The sequence below is a fragment of the Pseudorasbora parva genome, chromosome 20, assembly GCF_024679245.1.
Source record: "Pseudorasbora parva isolate DD20220531a chromosome 20, ASM2467924v1, whole genome shotgun sequence".
Classification (NCBI taxonomy): Eukaryota; Metazoa; Chordata; class Actinopteri; order Cypriniformes; family Gobionidae; genus Pseudorasbora; species Pseudorasbora parva.
In genome coordinates, this window is record NC_090191.1 from 39,161,567 (window position 1) to 39,188,061 (window position 26,495).

Below are 26,495 nucleotides of genomic sequence, written 5' to 3' on the forward strand. Positions count from 1 at the left end.
GTCTTTTACAGTGAGTTAAACTGCATATCTAATCATGTTCTCAAAGTCATCACTCTTTATTTGTGTATTGTTCGTGTGTTTTAGCCACAACTAGACTGGTGAGTGGCAACAGCTCTTGTTCTGGACGAGTGGAGGTTTTCTACAACGATCAGTGGGGAACGGTGTGTGATAATGGCTGGGATCTGGCAGACGCTGCAGTGGTGTGTAGAGAGAGGGGTTGTGGAGATGCTGTCGAGGCGAAGACTGCTGCTTATTTTGGACAGGGATCTGGTCCAGTATTAATAAATTTGGTTGACTGTCTTGGGAATGAGACTGCACTGAAACAATGTAACTTAGATCGCCAGGTGCAGAACAATATCACACACCTACAAGATGCTGGAGTCATCTGCAGTGGTGAGTGCCAATGAAATATAATATAAAAAGGAAATCTGTGTATATGTGTATATGTATGAGTATATGTATCAGTGATGTGCTGTGGTGTTCTGAAATGTGTAGGCAAAGTCTTATTTTTTAATAGATTGTTTATTAAAACCAATTATAAATCTCACCAAGCTAGAATAGACCGCTTTTTTTCGGATCATCGGTCAGTTTTGACGTGTCACGTGACATAAAGCAGTGATTTCTAAGTGGCTGAACTGTTTACTTTTTAACTAGCCTTCCCATTAACGCAATAATTTTGTTAATTCAGACAGATTCGCAAACGCACACAAAAACGAGGTGGGATTTATCGCACAAACCAATCATAGCTAATCATAACCAATTTATAACGGGATGGAGGCGTTGCCTCCTCTCAAGTGACTTTCCTCCACTCATTCTCAATTACCCCCCAACAAACCCACCGCATACTTTATGGGGTCTGTTAAAAGTCAGTGGGCTCAGGGGAGGCAAGAGTGACTTTACCTGCTACTTTATAAAAGCAGTGATTCATTCACTTTTTAATGTCACATTTTATAAAATTTGATTTTTAGTTTTTGTAATATGGCTTATTTTCTCATCCATTTTCTTTTTTTGAGGAGGCATTGCCATGCTTGCCTCCTCGGACACGCCCCTATATATTATATAAATCATATATATATATAAATTACATATAAAGTTTTAAGTGTTAACTATTAAAGTAAATTATAAGCTTAATGTGTAGTTTATACATGCTTTTGTGTTTAAAATAACTATTCGCAGGGAAATTCTAAATTGAATATAAATTAATTCTACATCAGTTAGTAAAAATAATCATGTGATTTTTGTTCCTTTTATAATTGGTTTGGAATTGTATGCTTGAAGAAATGGCCTAAAAACTAAAGTAATATAATTTTATAATACATATATGTTACATATATATATTATGTGTATGAACATACATATAATATATGTTCATACAGCTTTCATACTGCTCTTTTTCACTTCCACATAAGGAGCAAGCCCTGGCTCACCATCGAGTGTTAAAATGCTGTTGAGGATTGAGGTGAAAACTGACTCCAATATCAACCCAAATGATCCTGCAATCATAAGCAAACTCTCGGAGGAGGTGAGAGCAGCGGAGTAACAATGAGCTGCATCTTTCGCTTCTTTTTGTTGTCATCTACTGGCTGCTCTATTATTATTGTTCTCTGTGTTTTTATTCATTTCCATTTTCCTTTCATAGATGTCGAAGTTACAATTAAGCGGACCTTTCATGTGGACTTGGAAAACTCAGTCAGATGGAAAAGTGTTCCAGAAAGGCTCCCAGAAAAAGAAAGTTTCAAGAACTACATGTAACTGACATCCATCAGAATGCAATATTATTTTTAAAATAAATTGGACTGCATTTATTTGTGGACTGAAATGCAGTCCATAAATAAATTGCAATTGTTTCATTTCAGATTTACAATATTTTAGTTATTTTACAAAATGTCGCACTTTACAGTGGTGATTGTTCCACAGGTTATTGGTGGAAAAAACAAAAGTTGCAGAACTCAGGTTTCAAATTGTTAAACGGATTAGAAATTAAATAGAAATTCAATGATCGTAATAACATATTTTATTAAACAAATAATGTTACTAAGGTAGGCCTAGTAGACTGTGCCACAATGGCAAATGTACCCAATCAATATAGTCAGCAATATTAAAAAGAAATTAACATCACCCAATTTATTAAGTCATTAAAACGGCAACGGATGTCAGCTTTGTGTTGTGTATTTCTTAATTTCATGTCCTGCTTGTCTTGTTTTAACACCCGCACAGTCTATAATATAAGGCAGCTTTCCACCCATCTAAAGATTGAGATCAATTTGTTGTCACTTGGTTGTTACCAAAAGCTATCCTTTAGGCAAATTGCAAATGGAAAAATTTACATCGGGTACATTGTTCTTTCAGCACAACCGATGTTCTCAAATGTTCTCTACCCAAACTATGTACTCAATGCATTTTCCAGGATTGAAATGTTATTTCTCAAGACTCACATAAAGTTGAACTACCTCTTTCTACTACCAATTTTGCAGATTGACAGACCCTATTCATTTATTAATCATAAATACATTATTTGTTGTTACTTTTCTGTTTACTAATAAAATCACTTTATTTTAGATTATTCTAACAGAGACACAATTTACAATCACTTATTTTTTGCTTGCTTTGTATCCCTAAAAATAAGTAGCATCAGTGTGACACATAATTCACCGGAGGAGGGCGAGGTTCAGTTACATTCCTCTGACACGATAAGTGGTCGAAAACATACAGAGTTGTCTGCTCTCTCTACTCGCTCTCATGCATCGTTCAGTCAGAGCAGTGCCACTTTAAATCAAACACACATTTTTTGTCAGATGCAGCTTTTGTATCAGCTGTGTGAGTGTTGCCCTCATGTGGAGAATCCAGGTCCAAATCTTGTGAATTTTAAAATGATTAACGAAGTCAACACTCCAAAAAAAAAAGAAAAGTAATGAGTTTCATGGTGTCTCACAGGGGTCTAGGTGTCGATTCTCGTCCTGGAGAATCCAGGTTTGAATCTCACTCTTGGCCTTTAGTTTCATTGGTTTTTGGTGGGAAAAAAGACAAAAGTCCAAAAAAACAAAAAAACCAGAGGAGGAGTGGAACTGCCAGTGGCTCAGTGCTATGTCCTCGGTTCCCGGTTTGAAACCGGCCTGGGATGCGTTTCCCAAAACCACAGTTGCTAAGCTGTTAAATGTTAAATTGCATTGCAACCAACAAACTCTGCAACTCTGGTTTTGGGAAACGCACCCCTAGTCACGGAAGCGTGGTAGCGAGATGTACCTCTGATCGTGAGCTGCGGTGACCAAGGAGGAAAGTCGTCTGAGATCTGGTTGGAGGGTTGTTTAGAAGGAACAGCTGAAAAAATGTTGACTTAGTCTCCAATTAGGATATTTTTAATATAAGTAAACATCTTGACTTAATGTGCTGGTTATTGTTCCAGACGTCCCTAGGCCAGGGGGAGGCGTTTGGGTATTTTCGTCCTCCTTCATTTCCGACCTTCTCTCGCTCAGGTGACCATCCGTTCCACAACCACGCTTTGGCGACCAGGCCGGTTTTGAACCGGGAACCTCCTGGCTAGGAGAACTTGCTCATACCACTGAGCCACTGGCACTTCCACACTTGCTTTTCTTTTTTTGGACTTTTGTCTTTTTTTCCATCCAAACCCAATGAAACTAAAGCCCAAGAGTGAGATTCAAACCTGGATTCTTCCAGCCAAGATCCGACACTCAGACCACTGAGCAAACGGGATTGGGGAACCGGCAAACATGCTTTTTTTTTGGACTGTTGTCTTTATTAATCCTTTTAACGTTCATACACTTTGAACCTAGTTTTTTCACGTGAGGGCAACACTCACATCTCTGACACTTAAAGGGTTAGTGCGCCCAAAAATGAAAGTTCTCTCATTAATTACTTACCCTAATGTCGTGGGACACCTGTAAGACCTCCGTTCATCTTCAGAACACAAATGAAGATACTTTTTTTTAAATCCGATGGTTCAGAAAGGCCTCCAACACCAATGTCATTTCCTCTCTCAAGACCCATAAAAGGCACTAAAGACGTCGTCTAAAAAATCTCACTTAAGTGGCTCTTTAATAATTTTATGAAACGACGAGTACTTTTTGTGCACAACAAATAAATAAATAACGACTTATATAGTGATGGAGTCACTGAATCATGAATCAATACAATCAGTGTACTGAACCATGAATCAATACGCTGATTCATAACGGTTTGAAACTTTGTATGAAACGACATTGGTGTTTATGAAAAGCCTTTCTGAGCCATAAGATTTCAACAAAAATGTCTTCATGTGTTCTTAGGTCTTATGGGTGTTGAACGACATTAGGGTGAGTAATTAATGACAGAATTTTCATTTTTGGGTGAAGTAACCCTTTAAAAAAAGCTGCATGTGACTGAGACACCGATCTTCTCAAGCCTCATGTGATCCAGAACCAGAACCAGACATACTCAAACCCCTCAGAGAGTCTCAGGATCTGCTCTGAGACTCATGATGTTGGTTGAGCTTTAAGGCTTCGATTCACTCATGAGGAATCATCTTCATTGTTTTCTAGCTCTTGTCATGAGCTGATAGTCAGTTTTGGTTTTCTCCATGAGGAGTGAATGTGATGGCAGAAAGCCAAAAAAAAAATATTTAAAAAAAGTCCTCTGTTACAATTTTAAAGATTTGTGTTTGTAAAGAGCAACCAAACGCCCGCCTGTGGTGAACTGGCAGAGCAAGTATTTGTAAGGATACACAACTGCACATACAGACTCAAAGTCACAGCTAGTAAAAAGGAACGTTATTCTCCACAAGAGTAACACTAAATTAGACTTTAAATTGATGCAGAACCACATCATAGAGTTTATATTGTTCAGTTTACTGTTAGTTATGCGGTTCTGTATTCAGCTGTGGCTGATTTAGTGTTACCCCTGTTGAGAATAATGTTCCTCTGAACTATCTCTGATTTTGAGTCTTTTTGTGTAAATTTGTCAAATATGACAATGTGTTATATTCAAAAACTTTGCACTGTTTGTTCACCACTGAATGGTGTTTGGTTGCATCAAGCTGATTTAAATCTTTAGCAGATTTTCCCACTTTCTATCATGACATCAAGTTTCTATGAATAAACCAAAACTGCCCATCAACTTGTGACACAAGTGAGAAAATAGTCAAGGTGATTCACCCTGAAAAAATGAATCTTCCAGCTCCTCAAACATCACGAGTCTCAGAGCAGATGGAAAGAGCTTCGGTTCAGGAGTTCCTGGGATTCTCCACATGAGGGTGACACTTAAAAAAGCTTCATGTGACAAAAGGTGTGTTTAGCTTGAAGCGGTGCTGAGCAGACTGATCGGTGTTAAGCGGTCGAAAACATGCGGAGCCGTCTGTTCTTTAATCGCTCTCACAGACTTTGGTTTCATGCATCAAGTCGAACACACATTTGTCACACGTAGCGGTATGAGTGTCAAAAGAGTGTGATGACTTGTGAAACCACCTTGTGGTTTGAAAAAAATCGAATGTCCATTTGTTTATCTGCTTGTCACTCTTTCAAAAGCCCATCTATGAAAATTTTTTTTTGAACATGCAGTGTGAACATGGCCTTTTGTTAACCATTTGCAATGGGTAATACCTGAGACAGACACGTGTATGCGTTTAGTAGGAAAAGCAACCTATTCCCTTTCAAAAATAGGGTAAACAACAGACACAATTACAGAAACCAGACTTTCATCTGAGACATGGCTTCAGAAGACATGTAATACGGCACACAAGTCCTTTTATGGTGCTTCTTTGTCATCCATTTTGGAGTTTTACAGATTGCAGGATCATTTCTGAAAGTTACAGTTGTGCTCAAAAGTTTACAGACCCTCTAGAGAATCTGAAAAATGTTAAACATGTAAAAGATGTTTAGTTCACAAGACAAAAAAATAATTTACATACCCTTGATTCTTAATACTGTGTGTTGTTGCCTGGATGATCCATGATTGTTGTTTTGTTTTTTTGATGGTTATTCTCGAGTCCCTTATGTAAACTTTTGAGCATGAGTGTCAATATTCAAAAGCTTCCCTGTTTGCATCCTGTTAATGCGGCCTGTCTGAGTAATTAGGAAGTGACGGCTCATTTAAACACCCAAACCAAATGCAAACAATGCCAATTAGGTGTTATTTGTTTGCAAGAGCATACACAATTCACATTTCTGGGAACATCAAACAATGCAGACAGTTCCAAATGAACCCTTAAGAATGAGAAGGGAAGAGAAATATGAATATCCAAGAGACAGGGTGACTGTAACTATTTTAACCTCAGTTTCTTTGATGTTTAACCTGTTTTGCATCCTTAGGCCTATTAGACCTGCTGAGTATATGCTGTAACTTACAAATATATGTAAAATAATAGACTGAGAAGGTGCGATTGTCAGGGTCGTCTGGAGGGAGGAGACATGGGCTCTAGATGAACACATAAATCGCCAACATACAAACTTATCTTTTAGAGGCAGAAAGAAGACAGAAGCACACATGGGACACGTCAAAAGGTTTAAACCCTTAGTCATATTTTAATCTTTCTGACTTTATTCTGCTGATTATATTTGTCTCCTAATCCTTAAGGGATAAATGTTGATGTTTATTAATGTGTCTTATTTTAAAGTGTGATTGATTCTCTGTAAAAATCCAGTGAAGTTATTCACCGTTCTCAGTTACTCTAATATATATTTAAGTTATTTATCATTTTTCTTAGTTTCTTTTCAGCAGGAATGCTGTACGCTATATGGCTGATTTTACTTCAAGGTTAGAGCTCAAACACAATTCATACAAACTTGCCCTTCAAACTGGATAACATATTTGTGATTCTCTTCATTTTTTTCTCTCTCATGACAAGCAGTTCTGGGAAATTCAGCGTCAGTCGAGGCTGGGGTCAGACTAATTGACGGCAGCAACTTCTGTTCTGGAAGAGTGCAAGTTCTCTATCAGGGAAAATGGTTATCAGTGTGTTACGTATGGTGGGGTTTGTTAGAATCAAATGTGGTCTGTAGAGAATTAGGCTGTGGTTTGGAAGCTGAAGTAGTAGCATATTCTGGGGAAGACTTATTCTGGGCAGAACGATCATGGGTAAAACAGCCAAAATGTTCGGGGAATGAATTGTCACTGACAAAATGCCCAGTGACTTCACAGGAAAATGTAAAAGACAACTCATGCCCACAAGATTTGTATGCCGGAGTCATCTGTCACTGTGAGTACTAAAGTCTTTTACAGTGAGTTTAACTCCATATATAATCATGTTCTCAAAGTCATCACTCTTTATTTGTGTATTGTTCGTGTGTTTTAGCCGACACAACTAGACTGGTGAGTGGCAGCAACTCTTGTTCTGGACGAGTGGAGGTTTTCTACAACGGTCAGTGGGGAACGGTGTGTGATAATGGCTGGGATCTGGCAGACGCTGCAGTGGTGTGTAGAGAGAGGGGTTGTGGAGATGCTGTCGAGGCGAAGACTGCTGCTTATTTTGGACAAGGATCTGGTCCAGTATTAATAAATTTGGTTGACTGTCTTGGGAATGAGGCTGCACTGAAACAATGTAACTTAGATCGCCAGGTGCAGAACAATATCACACACCTTCAAGATGCTGGAGTCATCTGCAGTGGTGAGTGCCAATGAAATATATAAATGTATCTGTGTGTGATTATATACAGTGGGAATGGAAAGTATTCAGACCCCCTCAAATGTTTTACTCTTTGTTATATTGCAGCCATTTGCTAAACTCATTTAAGTTAATTTTTTTCCTCATTAATGTTCACTCAGCACCCCCATATTGAGAGAAAAAAAAAAGATTTGTTGACATTTTTGCAAATTCATTAAAAAAGAACAAGTGAAATATCACATGGTCCTAAGTATGCAGACCCTTTGCTCAGTATTTAGTAGAAGCACCCTTCTGATCTAATACAGCCATGAGTCTTTTTGGGAAAGATCCAACAAGTTTTTCACACCTGGATTTGGGGATCCTCTGCCATTCCTCCAGCAGATCCTCTCCAGTTCTGTCAGGTTGGATGGTAAACGTTGGTGGACAGCCATTTTCAGGTCCCTCCAGAGATGCTCGATTGGGTTTCAGTCAGGGCTCTGGCTGGGCCATTTAAGAACAGTCACGGAGTTGTTGTGAAGTTGTTGTTGTGTGCTTAGGGTCATTGTCTTGTTGGAAGGTGAACCTTCGGCCTAGTCTGAGGTCTTGAGCACTTTGGAGAAGGTTTTCCATGATATCCCTGTACTTGGCCGCATTCATCTTTCCCTTGATTGCAACCAGTCGTCCTGTCCCTGCAGCTGAAAAACACCCCCACAGCATGATGCTGCCACCACTATGCTTCACTGTTGGGACTGTATTGGACAGGTGATGAGCAGTGCAGAGTTTTCTCCACACATACGCTACCGCTTAGAATTGAGGCCAAAAAGTTCAATTTTGGTCTCATCAGCCCAGAGAATCTTATTTCTCACCATCTTGGAGTCCTTCAGGTGTTTTTTTAGCAAACTCCATGCGGGTTTTCATGTGCCTTGCACTGAGGAGAGGCTTCCGTCGGGCCACTCTGCCATAAAGCCCCGACTGGTGGAGGGCTGCAGTGATGGTTGACTTTCTACAACTTTCTCCCATCTCCGCCTGCATCTCTGGAGCTCAGTCACAGTGATCTTTGGATTCTTCTTTACCTCTCTCACCAAGGCTCTTCTCCTCTGATAGCTGACTTTGGCCGGACGGACAACTCTAGGAAGGGTTCTGCTCGTCCCAAATATCTTCCATTTCAGGATTATGCAGCAGAATTTGTTTTGTAACTTTGGCCGAAACTGTGCCTTGCCACAATTCTGTCTCTGAGCTCTTCAGGCAGTTCCTTTGACCTCATGATTCTCATTTGCTCTGACATGCACTGTGAGCTGTAAGGTCTTATATAGACAGGTGTGTGGCTTTCCTAATCTAGTCCAATCAGTATAATCAAACACAGCTGGAGGCTGTAATGAAGGTGAAGAACCATCTCAAGGATGATCAGGAGAAATGGACAGCACCTGAGTTAAATATAAGAGTGTCACAGCAAAGGGTCTGAATACTTAGGACCATGTGATATTTCAGTTTTTCTTTTCTAACAAATCTGCAAAAATGTCAACAATTCTGTTTTTCTGTCAGTATGGGGCGCTGTGTCAATATTATTGAGAATTTTATTTTTTAACAAAAATTATTTTAGCAAATGGCTGCAATATAACAAAGAGTGAAACATTTAAGAGGGTCTCAATACTTTCCATACCCTGTGTGTGTGTGTGTGTGTGTGTGTGTGTGTGTGTGTGTGTGTGTGTGTGTGTGTGTGTGTGTGTGTGTGTGTGTGTGTGTGTGTGTGTGTGTGTGTGTGTGTGTGTGTGTGTGTGTGTGTGTGTGTGTGATATGGCATGCGGTGGTTTTCTAAAATGAGGAGATCCTCAGAATTATTTTTTAAAATATATATCAAATGTAAATAAATGTCCCAGTTACACTCATGGGCCCTATTTCAGTGAATTCATGACACTGAGTGCATGGCACAGGAGCGTGTCCACTTTTGCTAGTTTAATGACGGAAAAAATCTCTCTCCCATTTCCTTTAAAAGCCAGTTGCGCCATGGCAGATTTGCTATTTACATGGCGTCATTTGCAAGCCAAAAGACTGAACGCTTCTCCAGAGAGGAATCCTTTTATTTTTAATATCTAAAAATGTGTGTGTGCTGCTCCATGTCCCGATGTGTGTAATAAGCAGAGTGTATGTGCGTTGTGCACCCACTTATAGGTGCATATTACTAACGTTCCCTTTCAAAAAAATCCTGCACTATTGACTTTAGTCCAGGTTTTTTTGGTCAGTGGCACAGTCGTTTTCAGGTCCTCAAAATAGCAACTCGCCAACAATTAAAAATGTAATTCTGTGTAAATATACATGAGCATACATGTGATTTGATTTGTGCACTTTTTTATAATCAGTTTGGAATTGTATGCTTGAAGAAATAGTCTAAAAACTAAACTAAAGTAATAAATTAATATATGTTTATATATCTTTCATACTGCTCTTTTGAATTCACTTCTACATAAGGAGGAATCATAGACACTATAAGAAGCCCTGGCTCACCATCGAGTGTTAAAATGCTGTTGAGGATTGAGGTGAAAACTGACTCCAATATCAACCCAAATGATCCTGCAATCATAAGCAAACTCTCGGAGGAGGTGAGAGCAGCGGAGTAACAATGAGCTGCATCTTTCGCTTCTTTTTGTTGTCATCTACTGGCTGCTCTATTATTATTGTTCTCTGTGTTTTTATTCATTTTCATTTTCATTTAATAGATGTCGAAGTTACAATTAAGCGGACCTTTTATGTGGACTTGGAAAACTCAGTCAGATGGAAAAGTGTTCCAGAAAGGCTCCCAGAAAAAGAAAGTTTCAAGAACTACATGTAAATGACATCCATCAGAATGCAATATTATTTTTAAAATAAATTGCAGTTGTTTCATTTCAAATTTCTTCTACAATAACAATGTCTCACTTTACAGTGGTGATTGTTCCACATGTTATTGATGGAATAAACAGACAAACTTTGTTTGGTCACAGAATGCAGGTTTCAAATTGATTAACGGCTTAGAGAAATTTAATAGAAATTAAATGTTTTAAATTAAGATTTGAATAAACAAATAAAAACATAAATAATATCATAACTATTTAATATACTTATATTTTGAATGTTTTACATGTTATGTTTTAAATTTTTTATATTAATGTAGTTGACTGTGCACCCAATCAATATAGTCAGCAATAATATCACCCAGTTAATTATTAAGCCTTTAAAATGGCAGAGGATGCCTTATGTTGTGTGAATACTGTATTCACGTGCAGCACCAAAACATCAACGTCTCTATTTTTTCTTGTAAACTGAAAAAAGACAAAAATCATTCAATATTCACTAATAACTATAATAAAATTATCTTTAGTCTTTTTTTTTGATAACATCATTTTCTTGTTTTGTTGTGATTTGTTCAAATACTTAAAGTAGCTATATTACTTCACTGAACGCCCTGCTGTGGTGAATCGCGCGAGTTGCACTGCTGAAACTTGTCTCGGCTCGAACTAGGGGAAAACCTTGCATTAAACTACTTTATATTGATTTAATATTATTTTTAAAAAATCTGTTACCATATTAATCAATAAAATATCCGACAAAGCAACTCTTTTGGTAATTAGAATTACATTAGATCTGTATTATCTATTTAAAGATTTCAGTCAATTGAGTAACGCCCTCCTGTGGTTAATTGTGTGAATTACATTGCAGCCAGTCAGAAAACCTTAAATTATTTTATGCATTGATTAAAATATAATAAAGTATTTATTATAATTTGCGGAAACATTTACTGATCTAAACAATATATATTAATATTAACTTTACTAAAGAACAACGTATTCTTTATATGGATCACATAATTTTCTTGTGCATTGCTGCTTTTTTGTTTTGTTTTTCTACAACTTGAATCAGAGGATGATTCTATAATTTTGAATTGATTGAATATTATTTAATAAACTGTTGTTTACCATGTAATTTGGAAGATTACGCGGTTAATAAACAGAACTGCATGCGTTTTGCGGAAGAACATTGCAGCCGGAGGTACTTCTCTCTGTTTAATGCAATGGCGAGTCACGCAGGGACTGTGCTCCTCCGCAACGGTTCCTAGCAGGCTGGCCTGAAATAGTCCCAATAAAAATCCTTATTATAAGTATACCATAATGATTCAGGGTAAGACAAAAACATGGGTTTGGAAAAGGAATTCATGTTTTCATTATATCATTTTTGTAAATCTTGAACACACAAAAAAAGTTACGGACAGCAGTCGTCAGAAATCAACTAGCCTATCGCCGTACTGTGGTGAATTATGTGAATAAAAATGCTGTTGTTTTTTCAACCATACATTGATGTAATATTATTAAATAACTTGTTAATTACCATAATGTCACGTTCGTTTTAAGTTTAGGTCCTTCCTGTTAATTATCTTTTATATAGCCCTGTGTTTGTAGTGTTCTTCGTCCGATCCTTTTCTGGTTGTTTGACATGTGTTTGTATTCTGAGAATATGCGGTATTATTTTGAGCTTGTTTTCATTAAAAACCAACTGCTTGCCATCAGATACAGCCTTTATTTTTTTATTTGTGCCTCCATCATTGCTGACATCTGTGATCTGGCAGATGTTGATTACATGTGTATAATTTATTTAGCTAGGCCTACTTATATTGCTGGGATTCTTGAACATTAGAGATAATAAATATTCATATTGTAATAGTTTCAACCTACACAAAATACCACATTTGTCCATATTTTATTTAATATTAGATTAAAGCACATAGAAATAAAAGTTGGATTCATGTGGATTCCAGCCCATTGGGGAAATGAGGGGGATGAGATGGCAGATGTTTTTGTAAAGCAAGCTTTAAAACAAGACAGGATAATGGAGGTAGCATAAAGTAAAGGAATTATTCGTGTTAATAAAATGAGTACATGGTAAAAACAATGGGATGAAGAAAGTAATAGGACGTCATTTATACAAGATAAAAAAAGCAGTGGGAATGAAATCATCAGGAGGAACTTCTAGAGAGCAAATAATAATATCAAAGATGAGGTTAGGACATACTGGTTTAAATAAAACAATGCATTTATTGAGAAAACATCCTTCAGGGATGTGTGATTGTGGAATGGTGGAAGAGTCAGTGGAGCATGTCTTATGTCACTGCTATAAGTATGAGACAAAGAATGCGATTAAAAGATGAGATGGGGTGAGTGTGAGGAATCGTAAGAATATATTAAATGAAGAAAAGATAAATAAAGCAGTATAGATTTTTCTGAAAGAAACTGGATTAATGAAAAGAATGATTGTTTCCCCCTTCTGGCCCGCACTCCAGTAGCCTACAGCAGGTGGCGGATATGCGTGAATTGTTAGTTGCAAATCGCCAATAGAAGAAGAAGCAGTTGATTATTTAATTGCAGATCGTTCAGAAGTGGGCGGGACTAACCTACAAGCAGTAATCTCATTGGCTGAAAAGGTGACTAATATCCTGACAGCCTGTTGCCAATGCCCATTCTGCCTGAGGAATGGGGTGTGCATGAGGAGGTCTGCGTTTAATACGGTAAGTAAATATCTTTAAATTATTCCTCTGGTTTCACAGACAATGCTTTAGTCTAATCCAAAACTAAAACGCATGTTTGAGCTGTTATAACTTAAATTAAAATGTCAGTGTTTTGTCTCAAGATTCACACCAGTGATGTTTTCTTCTAGGACACGTTTATAAAAGCTACATAAATGTCCTAATTCAACTAAAATCTAATCGTTGCTTAATGTAAGCCCTCTTTGTGAAACCAGGCCATAGTTTTTAAAGCTTCAAGTGAAGTGTTTTTACTCCTGGACTTCATTATTAAGTCATGCAAACACTGAATGAACACCTGTTTAATAACAGAGAAGTGTTGTTTTGTTAATATGGATGTGGTTGCAATAGTGTTTAAGTTGTTTTTATTAAATTAAAATAATTGACTTCAGGTTAAATTCAACCTTTTGATTTGCCTGACTGTGAGTTCATACAGTATAAAATGATTGTTAACATTAATCATGCATGTTTATTTCTGTCTGAGACCTGTATCTTCCTACAGGAAGAGCTTCTCTGTGCTGTGAAGTGTTTCTGATGGTCTGTTGTCTGTTTGTAGGGATCTCTGGGTCAGATCTGCTGGAGGTCATGAGGCGTCAGGAGAAGCGGCCACAGCAGTGAGTGACGTTTGGCACTGAGTCAGCTGAGGAGAGCAACTGCTGAACTCTTATTCACCGGAGCTTTTTCTGGATGTGAGCGCACAGTTTTCTGGTGCAATGTGCCTTTCACAAGAACTCCTGGACCTGTGATAACTACTGGCTCATTTCCTGGGAGAAAGATTTAAAGTGGCCATTTCTGTTTGAGAATGTTCCACTCCAGTGTGTATTGTGTGTGTACAATAAAAGGATAAATGTGACATTTGTGTGCCAATCATGATTTCATCTGATCTTAGCTTTTCAAACCTCAGCACCTGTGGTTACATAAAATCAGTTCAGTCAACTTTTCATATGAGGCCTTGTGTCAGTCACAAATGATGTCTGGCTCAGGGTATTTTTTTGTAACTGATTTCTAACTTAATTAGCAAACATAAAGCAGTTTGTCATTATAAGTTCACTTCAATAACAGTTCACATCTGAATGCTATAATGAGTTGTTCATCATGGATCAAGTGGAAGGACCTTTAGTGTGTGGTTTTCCTAAAGGCAGGCAGCAGCTGAAAATTTCATTGGCTGGACCTGAAGGGAACTAAAAGAGGGTGTGGTCAGGGGCGTGGCCAAAAGAGGGTGTGGTCAGGGGCGTGGCCAAAAGAGGGTGTGGTCAGGGGCGTGGCCAAAAGAGGGTGTGGTCAGGGGCGTGGCCAAAAGAGGGTGTGGTCAGGGGCGTGGCCAAAAGAGGGTGTGGTAAGGGGCGTGTCCAAAATTCTGAAGTAGGTTTCAGGAAAATTTTCCTAAGTCGAATTTGAAAACTTTATGTTTTGCTGTATAACCGCTGCTGGATTTTGTCACGGAAGTCCCAGGGGGAGCCGGATGGATTTTCACTCCCCCCTTTGTGTCCTGCCTTCTCTCGTCCCTCATGTTCTGATCCGCTCAGTAGCTTGTCACAGCTCATGATGGGACAACCTTCACGCAACCATGCTTTGGTGATCAGGCTGGGGTTTGAACCCAGGTTCTTCCCGTGCAGGGAGGAACGCTCAGACCGCTGAGCCACTGGCACTTCCACACTGACTTCTGTATTTTTGGTAATTTTATCTTTTTTTTTTATTAACTGAAAAACCAGTGAAACTAAACTTCACCTACCACCTTGAGAGAGGTTCGAACCCAGATCGTCCACACCAAGATCTGATGAACAGACCGCTGCACCACAGGGCCTTTCATGTTTCAGCTTTTTTTTTTTGGATTGTTGTCTTCCTTAATTCATTGGAAAACCAGTGAAAATGCAACCCCATTTTGAGTGAGATTTGAACCCGGAGCGTCCACACCAAGGTCTGATGCACAGACCGCTGCACCACAGGGACTTTCACACTTGTGATTTTCTTTTCTTTTGGATTGTTGTCTTTCTTAATTCATTGGAAAACCAGTGAAAATGCAACCCATTGGAGTGAGATTCGAACCCAGATCGTCCACACCAAGATCTGATGCACAGACCGCTGCACCACAGGGCCTTTCATGCTTCAGCTTTTTTTTTTGGATTGTTGTTTTTCTTAATTCATTGGAAAACCAGTGAAAATGCAACCCATTTGGGATGAGATTTGAACACGGATCGTCCACACCAAGATCTGATGCACAGACCGCTGCACCACAGGGCCATTCATGCTTCAGCTTTTTTTTTTGGATTGTTGTTTTTCTTAATTCATTGGAAAACCAGTGAAAATGCAACCCATTTGGAGTGAGATTCGAACCCAGATCGTCCACACCAAGATCTGACGCACAGACCACTGCACCACAGGGCCTTTCATGTTTCAGCTTTTTTTTTTTTTTGGATTGTTGTCTTTCTTAATTCATTGGAAAACCAGTGAAAATGCAACCAATTTGGGATGAGATTTGAACCCGGATCGTCCACACCAAGATCTGCCGCACAGACCGCTGCACCACAGGGCCTTTCATGGTTTATCATGATTTTTGTTGTTCTTGTGTTGTCTTTTTTATTTCTTTGAAAAACCAGTGAAAATGCAACCCATTTGGAATGAGATTCAAACCCGGACTGTCCACACCAAGATCTGATGCGCAGACCGCTGCACCACAGCGCCTTTCACAGCACAGCTTTTTTTTTTATTATTTTTTTTGGATTGTTGTCTTTCTTAATTAATTGGAAAACCAGTGAAAATGCAACCCATTTTGAGTGAGATTCGAACCCAGAACATCTACACCCTGATCTGATGCGCAGACCGCTGCACCACTGGGCTGTTCATGGGTTAGTTTTTTTTATTTTTAGTTTTTTTGTCGGAGTGTTGTCTTTTTTAATTCATTGAAAAAACTGAAAAATAAACCCATTTTGAGCGAGATTCGAACCTAGAACATCCACACCAAGATCTGACACACAGAACACTGCACCACAGGACCTTTCAGGCTTTCAATCTTTTTTTGGAGTGTTGTCTCGGTTAAGTCATTGAAAAAACAGTGAAAACCCATTTTGAGTGAGAACCTGATCAGGTGACCGTTCCTCAACATAACTAGGTATAACCTGAGAGGTCATGCTCATACCATTGAGCCAAAAACTGATTGAGTTTAGTGTGATGTTTATTGATTTATTAGTCAAGGAAATCTTACATTCAGGCTTGTGATTGCGCCTCCTGTAATTATTTGTGAGAATTACAGCTGTTAGATCAGATGAGTTTGGTTATTGAGTCTAATGAGCTTAAATGCGCTACACTTCTCTAAGACGGTGAGAGCAGAAAAACATTGAAACTGCCAATAAGAGCTATTTACACTTTCTTGATCTTCTGCACAAACAAATACATTAGCTAATTAGACATTAGAGTTGATCAAACTGCACTCGCAATGATTTATGAAATTACCACAGAACAAAGGAAAGCCAAAAATTGTAGTGTTTGAAACCCTCCTGTGGTGATTTATATGAATTACACCGCAGCATAATAAGTCTAATGAACATAACTTAAATAAACTACACTTCTGCAAGAGGGTAAGTGCAGGAGAATATACTCAACACAATTCAACATGAACAACCAATCAGATCTATTTACACTCTCTATGTTCTGTTCTTTCTTTAGTTAAAATAAATTGATTTGCACAAAAAGTAAAAAAAAAAGTAAAATCAAACAAACTTATTTTGCTAAGGTGTAATTCACACAAATCACCACAGGAGGGCCAAGCGCTTTTACGTTTATTAAACTCGATTTGCAATGGTGTAATTCACTCAAATCACCACAGGAGGGCCAAACTCTTTTAAGTTTATTAGACTCGATTTGCAATGGTGTAATTCACACAAATCACCACAGGAGGGCCAAACTCTTTTAAGTTTATTAGACTCGATTTGCAATGGTGTAATTCACACAAATCACCACAGGAGGGCAAATCGCTTTTACGTTTATTAGACTCGACTTGCAATGGTGTAATTCACTCAAATCACCACAGGAGGGCCAAACTCTTTTACGTTTATTTGACTCGATTTGCAATGGTGTAATTCACTCAAATAACCACAGGAGGGCCAAACTCTTTTACGTTTATTAAACTCGATTTGCAAAGTTGTAATTCACTCAAATCACCACAGGAGGGCCAAACTCTTTTACGTTTATTAAACTCGACTTGCAATGGTGTAATTCACACAAATCACCACAGGAGGGCAAAACTCTTAACACTTGAACAAACCATCCAAAAAGAGTGTTTTAGATGATATTTTAGCCCACAGTTAGGCCATATCGTCCATGCGGCTTTCGGATCAACACATTTTGTCTGTTTTACCCCAGTCAGTTGAGAGCTGTTTTAATAAATTAGGTCTACCTGTAGAGATTTACGGTTCTCTAATGGTTTAGATGCTGACAAAATCCCAGGTTTGTTTTTAAATATATAAAATACAAATTTGTGCCGTCCGCCCAACGAATTCTTCTTTTTCTTTTTTGTTTTGCAGCGGTTGTCATCCAGCTTCTGCTGCGGTTTGTGGATCAGATAACAGATTTACAATCTACTTTTCCTTACCATCCTTCCATCCCAACGACTGCCTGTGCCACTTGAGTTTGTTATTTCTCGTATTAATGCCGCTGTTACACTGGATGATCACAAGAGGGAGCCGGCCATACCATTTTCATCACACTGATTTAACGTAATACATTTTGGTTTTTGTTATGAGTATGCACATGTTAAAGTAGAGTAGACGTTTAAAAACTGAGTCAGTAACCCAATTTGAAGTCATATTGACACAACTCGTCTGATAGAAACGGGTGCAGTTTCTTATTCATAATTCACCCTTATTTATTTGTATTTAAAACAGCACATTATTGTTGTTTGTGCTCTGTGAATAGATTTATGAGACGTTTTATCTTAATTGCAAATCGTTCAGCAGTGGGCGGGACTAACCTACAAGCAGTAATCTCATTGGCTGAAAAGGTGACTAATATCCTGACAGCCTGTTGCCAATGCCCATTCTGCCTGAGGAATGGGGTGAGCATGAGGAGGTCTGCGGTTAATACGGTAAGTAAATATCTTTAAATTATTCCTCTGGTTTCACAGACAATGCTTTAGTCTAATCCAAAACTAAAACGCATGTTTGAGCTGTTATAACTTAAATTAAAATGTCAGTGTTTTGTCTCAAGATTCACACCAGCAATGTTTTCTTCTAGGACACGTTTATAAAAGCTACATAAATGTCCTAATTCAACTAAAATCTAATCCTTGCTTAATGTAAGCACTGCAAACACTGAGTGAACACCTTCTGTTTAATAACCGAGAAATGTTTTAAGTTCTTTTCACAAAATATAAATACTTGAAGAATGTTTCTTAAAATCAGTTGTTAATCTTTCAAATTATACTCCATTTTAAAGTATATCCACATTAGTGCCATCTGTCTCCTAACTTGAATTGCAGCAGTGTCCTTGCACCTGATTTGAATGAATGTGAAGGTTTGTAGATCATAGATGTGTAAATGCAGTTACTGAATTGAATTGAACATGAAGTCCCACAATATGATTGCGTTCATACTGTGTAAAATGATTGTTAACATTAATCATGCATGTTTATTTCTGTCTGAGACCTGTATCTTACTACAAGAAGAGCTTCTCTGTGCTGTGAAGTGTTTCTGATGGTCTGTTGTCTGTTTGTAGGGATCTCTGGGTCAGATCTGCTGGAGGTCATGAGGCGTCAGGAGAAGCGGCCACAGCAGTGAGTGACGTTTGGCACTGAGTCAGCTGAGGAGAGCAACTGCTGAACTCTTATTCACTGGTGGTTTTTCTGGATGTGAGCGCACCGTTTTCTGGTGCAATGTGCCTTACACAAGAACTCCTGGACCTGTGATAACTACTGGCTCATTCCCTGGGAGAAAGATTTAAAGTGTCCATTTCTGTTTGAGAATGTTCCACTCCAGTGTGTATTGTGTGTGTACAATAAAAGGATAAATGTGACATTTGTGTGCCAATCATGATTTCATCTGATGGTAGCTTTTCAAACATCAACACCTGTGGTTACATAAAATCAGTTCAGTCAACTTTTCATGAGGCCTTGTGTCAGTCACAAATGATGTCTGGCTCAGGGTATTTTTTTTGTAACTGATTTCTAACTTAATTTGCAAACATAAAGCAGTTTGTCATTATAAATCCACTTCAATAACAGTTCACATCTGAATGTTATAATGAGACTTGTTCATCATGGACCCTTAGTGTGTGGTTTTCCTAAAGGCAGGCAGTAGCTGAGAATTCCATTGGCTGGACCTGAAGGGAACTAAAAGAGGGTGTGGTAAGGGGCGTGGCCAAAAGAGGGTGTGGTAAGGGGCGTGGCCAAAAGAGGGTGTGGCCAGGGGCGTGGCCAAAAGAGGGTGTGGCCAGGGGCGTGGCTAAAAATCTCAAGTTTCAGGAAAATTTTCCTAAGTCGAATTTGAAAACTTTATGTTTTGCTGTATAACCGCTGCTGGATTTTGTCACGGAAGTCCCAGGGGGAGCCGGATGGATTTTCACTCCCCCCTTTGTGTCCTGCCTTCTCTCGTCCCTCATGTTCTGATCCGCTCAGTAGCTTGTCACAGCTCATGATGGGACAACCTTCACGCAACCATGCTTTGGTGATCAGGCTGGGGTTTGAACCCAGGTTCTTCCCGTGCAGGGAGGAACGCTCAGACCGCTGAGCCACTGGCACTTCCACACTGACTTCTGTATTTTTGGTAATTTTATCTTTTTTTTTATTAACTGAAAAACCAGTGAAACTAAACTTCACCTACCGCCTTAAGAGAGGTTCGAACCCGGATCACCCATGCCAAGATCTGATGCGCTGACCGCTCCACCACAGGGCCTTCCATGGTTCAGCTATTTTTTTTTGGATTTTTGTCTTTCTTAATTCATTGGAAAACCAGTGAAAATGCAACCCATTTGGGATGAGATTTGAACCCGGATCGTCCACACCAAGATCTGATGCACAGACCGCTGCACCACAGGAACTGTCACGTTTCTGAGATTTTTTTTTGGAGTCTTGTCTTTTTCAATTCATTGGAAAACCAGTGAAAATGCAACCCATTTTGAGTGAGATTCGAACCCGGATCGTCCACACCAAGGTCTGATGCGCAGACTGCTGCACCACAGGGACTTTCATGATACAGCTTTGTATTTTTAGTTTTTGGAGTGTTGTCTTTCTTAATTCATTGGAAAACCAGTGAAAATGCAACCCATTTTGAGTGAGATTCGAACCCAGATCATCCACACCAAGATCTGATGCGCAGACCGCTGCACCACAGTGCCTTTCACGATTCAGCTTTTTTTTTTTTTGGAGTGTTGTCTTTCTTAATTCATGGGAAAACCAGTGAAAATGCAACCCATTTTGAGTGAGATTCGAACCCGGATCGTCCACACCAAGATCTGACGCACAGACCGCTGCACCACAGCAACTTTCTGGTGTTTTCTTTTTTTTTTGGAGTGTTGTCTTTCTTAATTCATGGGAAAACCAGTGAAAATGCAACCCATTATGAGTGAGATTCGAACCCAGATCATCCACACCGAGATCTGATGCGCAGACCGCTGCACCACAGTGCCTTTCCCGATTTTGAATTTTTTTTTTTTTTTTGGAGTGTTGTCTTTCTTAATTCATGGGAAAACCAGTGAAAATGCAACCCATTTTGAGTGAGATCCGAACCCAGATCATCCACACCAAGATCTGATGCGCAGACCGCTGCACCACAGTGCCTTTCACGATTCAGCTTTTTTTTTTTTTGGAGTGTTGTCTTTCTTACTTCATGGGAAAACCAGTGAAAATGCAACCCATTTTGAGTGAGATTCAAACACGGACCGTCCACACCAAGAACTGATGCGCAGACCGCTGCACCACAGTGCCTTTACCGATTTTGAATTTTTTAAAAATTTTTTGGAGTGTTGTCTTTCTTAATTCATGGGAAAACCAGTGAAAATGCAACCCATTATGAGTGAGATTCGAACCCAGATCATCCACACCGAGATCTGATGCGCAGACCGCTGCACCACAGTGCCTTTCCCGATTTTGAATTTTTTTTTTTTTTTTGGAGTGTTGTCTTTCTTAATTCATGGGAAAACCAGTGAAAATGCAACCCATTTTGAGTGAGATCCGAACCCAGATCATCCACAACAAGATCTGATGCACAGACCGCTGCACCACAGGACCTTTCACGATTCAGGTTTTTTTTTTTTTGGAGTGTTGTCTTTCTTAATTCATGGGAAAACCAGTGAAAATGCAACCCATTTTGAATGAGAACCTAATGAGGTGACGTTTCTGCAACTCAACCACACTTCAGTGACCAGGCCGGTTTTGAGCCAGGAACCTCTCGCCCCAAGAGCTCATGCTCAGACCACTGAGCCACTGGCACTGCCACGCTCACTCTTCTTTGTTTGGGGGTGGCATATCTTTTTTCTGGGCCAAAACCAGTGAAACTAAAGACTTTCACAACAAAAAATGAGATTCGAACTAGGCTTCTCCACATGACGGCACGTCCCACAGAACACTGAGCCACTGGAGCTTCTGTTCGCAAGCTCTTCTTTTTGGGAGGAGTTTTGTCTAAATCATTCAGAACCAGTGAAACTAAAGAAATCATTTCATGAGGAACTGCCTGAGAATCAAACCCAAGACTCTGTTATCAAAGCTCCTCAGTTTACCTCATGAACCATTGAATCTGAGTCTCTAATGGCTGTTTTGAGTTTTATAGAGACCTTTGTCTAATATAATACAATAAAGCAGGAAATTAAGGTGTGGTTTGAACCAATCTAGTATAAAGCTTGTGATTGCGCCTCCTGTAATTATTTGTGTGAATTACAGCAGTCAGATCAGACGAGATTTGGTTATTGAGTCTAATGAGCTTAAATGTGCTACACTTCTCTAAGACGGTGAGAGCAGAAAAACATTGAAACTGCCAATAAGAGCTATTTACACCTTCGATGTTCGGTCCCACTCAAACAAACACATTTGCAAATAAGTCATTAGAGTTGATCAGACTGTGTACTCACCCCAATTTTTATAAATGAATACACCAGAACAAATTTAGGCCAAAATTTTAAATGTTTTAGAACCCTCCTGTGGTGATTTATATAAAATACACCACTGCAAATCAAGTCTACACTTCTGCAAGAGGGTGAGAGCAGGAGAATATACTCAACACAATTCAACATGAACAGCCAATCAGATCTATTTACACTCTCTATGTTCTGTTCTTTCTTCTGTTAAAATAAATTGCTTTGCAAAACAAAAAGTCAAAAGACCTAAAATAAAATTAACTTAATATGCAATGGTTTAAGTCACAGGAGGGTGAAACTCTTACATTTATTAGACTCGATTTGCAAAGGTGTAATTCACTCAAATCACCACAGGAGGGCAAAACTCTTTTACGTTTATTAGACACTTGATTTGCAAAGGTGTAATTCACTCAAATCACCACAGGAGGGCAAAACTCTTTTATGTTTATTAGACACTTGATTTGCAAAGTTGTAATTCACTCAAATAACCACAGGAGGGCCAAACTCTTTTACGTTTACTAGACTTGATTTGCAAAGTTGTAATTTACTCAAATCACCACAGGAGGGCCAAACTCTTTTATGTTTATTAGACACTTGATTTGCAAAGTTGTAATTCACTCAAATCACCACAGGAGGGCAAAACTCTATTACGTTTATTAGACTCGATTTGCAATGGTGTAATTCACTCAAATAACCACAAGAGGGCGAAACTCTTTTACGTTTATTAGACTTGATTTGCAATGGTGTAATTCCCTCAAATCACCACAGGAGGGCAAAACTCTTTTATGTTTATTAGACACTCGATTTGCAAAGTTGTAATTTACTCAAATAACCACAGGAGGGCCAAACTCTTTTACGTTTATTAGACTTGATTTGCAATGGTGTAATTCCCTCAAATAACCACAGGAGGGCAAAACTCTTTTACGTTTATTAGACTCGATTTGCAATAATGTAATTCACTCAAATCACCACAGGAGGGCCAAACTCTTTTACGTTTATTAGACTCGATTTGCAAAGGTGTAATTCCCTCAAATAACCACAAGAGGGCGAAACTCTTTTACGTTTATTAGACTTGATTTGCAATAATGTAATTCACTCAAATCACCACAGGAGGGCCAAACTCTTTTACGTTTATTAGACTCGATTTGCAATAATGTAATTCACTCAAATCACCACAGGAGGGCAAAACTCTTTTACGTTTATTAGACTCGATTTGCAAAGGTGTAATTCACTCAAATCACCACAAGAGGGCGAAACTCTTTTACGTTTATTAGACTTGATTTGCAATGGTGTAATTCACTCAAATCACCACAGGAGGGCCAAACTCTTTTACGTTTATTAGACTCGATTTGCAATGGTGTAATTCACTCAAATAACCACAGGCGGGCAAAACTCTTTTAGGTTTTTTAGACTCGATTTGCAATGGTGTAATTCACTCAAATAACCACAGGAGGGCGAAACTCTTTTACATTTATTAGACTCGATTTGCAATGGTGTAATTCACTCAAATCACCACAGGAGGGCAAAACTCTTACGTTTATTAGACTCGATTTGCAATGGTGTAATTCACTCAAATCACCACAAGAGGGTGAAACAATCTGAGTGTAATATAATTTAGGGGTTTTCAAAGTAAGGGTCCTCCAGAAAATTTCAGGGAATAAAAAGACAAAGCAAAAATGGTTAAAGTCTATCGGACACTCTAACTCAGTTTAAGAGTTGTATATGTTTGCTTTATATCTTTCTGGTGAGTTTTTCTCACTATAGTCTCCTTTATCTTGCTCACTGGGGTTGTAAGGCAGTATTCTTAACACAGTGTATAACAATTATCGTGAAAGTTGCTTATATAAATCATTTTTAATTGAAAATGTTCTACTTCAGGTTTATACATCCAACATTAACTATAGCCAATTTAAGTTTGGAAACAATATGTTGTATTTATAATGTCACACTTACTATTTATCTAAGAGTTTAAATGTTTTTTCATACGTAAAAATATGTGACCCTGGACCACAAAACCAGTCTCACTGCTATAATTTGTATGTTTTTTTCTTTTATGCCAAAAATCATTAGGATATTAAGTTAAGATCATGTTCCATGAAGATATATGTAAAAATCTTTATTTCAACAAATTGACCTTTATGACTGGTTTTGTGGTACACATATATGATGTATTTTAGGAAGGGGGTCCCTCACAAAAGGTTCCTCATATTTGGAGGTCCTTGGCATCATAAAGTTTGAAAACCTCTGATATAATAAAATGTTTCGCCCTCCTGTGGTGATTTGAGAGAATTACACTGCTGCTAATCAAGACTATATAAACTTAAATGGGATTTTTCTTCTGTCCTCTCTGTTCTTTTGCTAAAAATACATTTATAGACAATAAAAAGACTAGATTTTTTCGTTCAAAGGCAAAAAGAAATTCTGGCCACCGAGCTTGTATCTAATGTATGAAGTGACTGAGGCTTTGTGAAAGATGGCCACTGTATCTGGGATTTAAACATGTTTCTGTTGCTGCTTCGTGATTCAGTCTCAAGGCAAGGCGAGTTTATTTATATAGCACATTTCATACACAATTGCAATTCAAAGTGATTTACATAGAAAGGAATTTAAATAGGGATAACAAATGCATAAGAAAAAGAATACAACGTATACAAATAAAAATAGAGAATTAAAAATAATAAAATGAGACTAAAAGTTATAAAAAGAATTTAAAAAAAAGATGCATAGATAAGGTGCGATCAGTGGGACGTACAGTGCTCAGAGCTCTTTCAGTAAATGCTCAGCTAAACAGATGTGAGTCTGGATTTGAATGTGGCTACTGTTGGAGCACATCTGATCTGTTCAGGAAGCTGGTTCCAACTACGGCTGGCATAATAGCTAAAGGCAGACTCTTCTTGCTTTGAGTGAACTCTTGGTATTTCTAACTGACTTGATCCTGCTGATCTGAGTGATGTTGGGTTTGTATTTAATCAGCACATATGCTCATTCAGTGATTTATGAACAAGTAATAGTACTTTAAAATCGATCCTAAATGTAACTGGAAGCCAGTGTAAAGACCTGAGGACTGGTGTGATATGGTCATATTTTCTGGTTCTGCTGAGAATCCTGGCAGCAGCGTTCTGTATGAGCTGAAGCTGAAGTCTCAGATGTGATCTCGCCACTATAGGAAAGTAAAGGTCAGTTTCCCCTCCGCTCCTCTAGGCGGCAGAAGCGGGTTTCACCTTCAGTCTGACTCTTCGGCTGCTTGATGACAGTCACAACCATAGATATCCATAATAAGGGCTAGATATCTTACCGCGGAGTCACCATCATCCTCACCGGCGGCCATCTTGTCACAGGCAAGCTTTCTGTTGGGCTCTGTGGAACCTGATGTAAGATGAGTGATCTGTACGAACATAAATACTCTTATCTCGCTGAAATCTTGACGGATTTACAAATGGTTTGGTTTCTTACAAACGTTATTAACATGGCTACAAATTTGGATGGTTTAACACGTTGAAATTGCAGCTTTTCATTTCTATAAACGACTTAATCGTGCAGCTTGTGTATCATGGCTAACTTACAAGTTATCAAGGCTGAGACCACAATCGAGCTGTTCAATTATGTTTTATTGACACCAATAACGATTTTATGACAACCAATCTTTTGTCTAGTTAAAATAAACTTAGTTTGCATGTTTTTTATTATTATAATAGTTATATTCTTATTATAAAAGCGTATATATATAGCTATTGCTAGCTCTGAAAAAAAATCAGAGGTGTATATGTGTATAAATGGATATAATTTCTCATGTTGCCATTCGGTACACAGTTTTAGTAGCCTATATATTGATTTAACATAAATACCTTGTGTGTATGTATATTCATTGCACCTATCTGTTCTGTTCAATGTTACTTTCATATTGAAGTCCATGGTTATGATTATTCATAAGTATGTAGTGTCATAACTACATCTCTGACATTTATAACAAACGAAACCCTTTGAAAATCGGTTGAAAATTGAGCAAGTTATGGTTATTTAAAAGTACATGCACCATTAAAACACACTGTTACGAGTGAGCGAGCTGCCTGTGACAAGATGTCCGCCAGTTGCGGACGGCGAGCTCCATTGGCCAACAGCGCACACGAGATATCTAGCCTTTATTATGGATATCTATGGTCACAACAACACGAGCAGATCCTGCAGATGAGATGAGGACAGCTCTTTAACACACATATTATAACATACGTAACTTTAATTCATTGAAAAAAACTGTGAAAATGCAACAAATTTGAGATTCAAACCCAGATTGTCCACACCAAGATCTGATTTCACAAG

The 26,495-nt window shown here is 38.5% G+C and overlaps 1 protein-coding gene and 2 long non-coding RNA genes across 3 annotated transcripts; all 3 read left to right on the forward strand.

Moving 5' to 3' along the window:
- The first annotated feature begins 33 nt into the window (after positions 1 to 33).
- On the forward strand, positions 34 to 12,054 carry LOC137049543 (CD5 antigen-like). Its single transcript, XM_067428095.1, has 7 exons — positions 34 to 393; positions 6,450 to 6,491; positions 6,709 to 6,744; positions 6,839 to 7,186; positions 7,283 to 7,594; positions 10,037 to 10,167; positions 10,285 to 12,054. Exons 3-7 carry the CDS (start codon positions 6,711 to 6,713, stop codon positions 10,399 to 10,401), a joined length of 942 nt encoding a protein of 313 aa, XP_067284196.1. The 5' UTR covers positions 34 to 393; positions 6,450 to 6,491; positions 6,709 to 6,710; the 3' UTR covers positions 10,402 to 12,054.
- A 923-nt stretch (positions 12,055 to 12,977) lies between these two features.
- Positions 12,978 to 13,971, forward strand: LOC137049795 (uncharacterized). The gene is made up of 2 exons (XR_010899720.1): positions 12,978 to 13,103; positions 13,675 to 13,971. It is a non-coding gene; the product is annotated as an uncharacterized lncRNA (long non-coding RNA).
- A 4,098-nt stretch (positions 13,972 to 18,069) lies between these two features.
- Positions 18,070 to 19,124, forward strand: LOC137049837 (uncharacterized). The gene is made up of 2 exons (XR_010899732.1): positions 18,070 to 18,198; positions 18,828 to 19,124. It is a non-coding gene; the product is annotated as an uncharacterized lncRNA (long non-coding RNA).
- Positions 19,125 to 26,495: the final 7,371 nt, after the last annotated feature.

What these genes read in the sequence shown, in the direction of transcription:
- LOC137049543 (XM_067428095.1), top strand. Translation starts at nt 6,711, where the DNA reads ATGCTGTACGCTATATGGCTGATTTTACTTCAAG. An exon ending in ATGGCTGATTTTACTTCAAG is followed by an intron (nt 6,745 to 6,838) that starts GTTAGAGCTCAA and finishes CATGACAAGCAG; the next exon opens with TTCTGGGAAATTCAGCGTCA. An exon ending in TGCCGGAGTCATCTGTCACT is followed by an intron (nt 7,187 to 7,282) that starts GTGAGTACTAAA and finishes CGTGTGTTTTAG; the next exon opens with CCGACACAACTAGACTGGTG.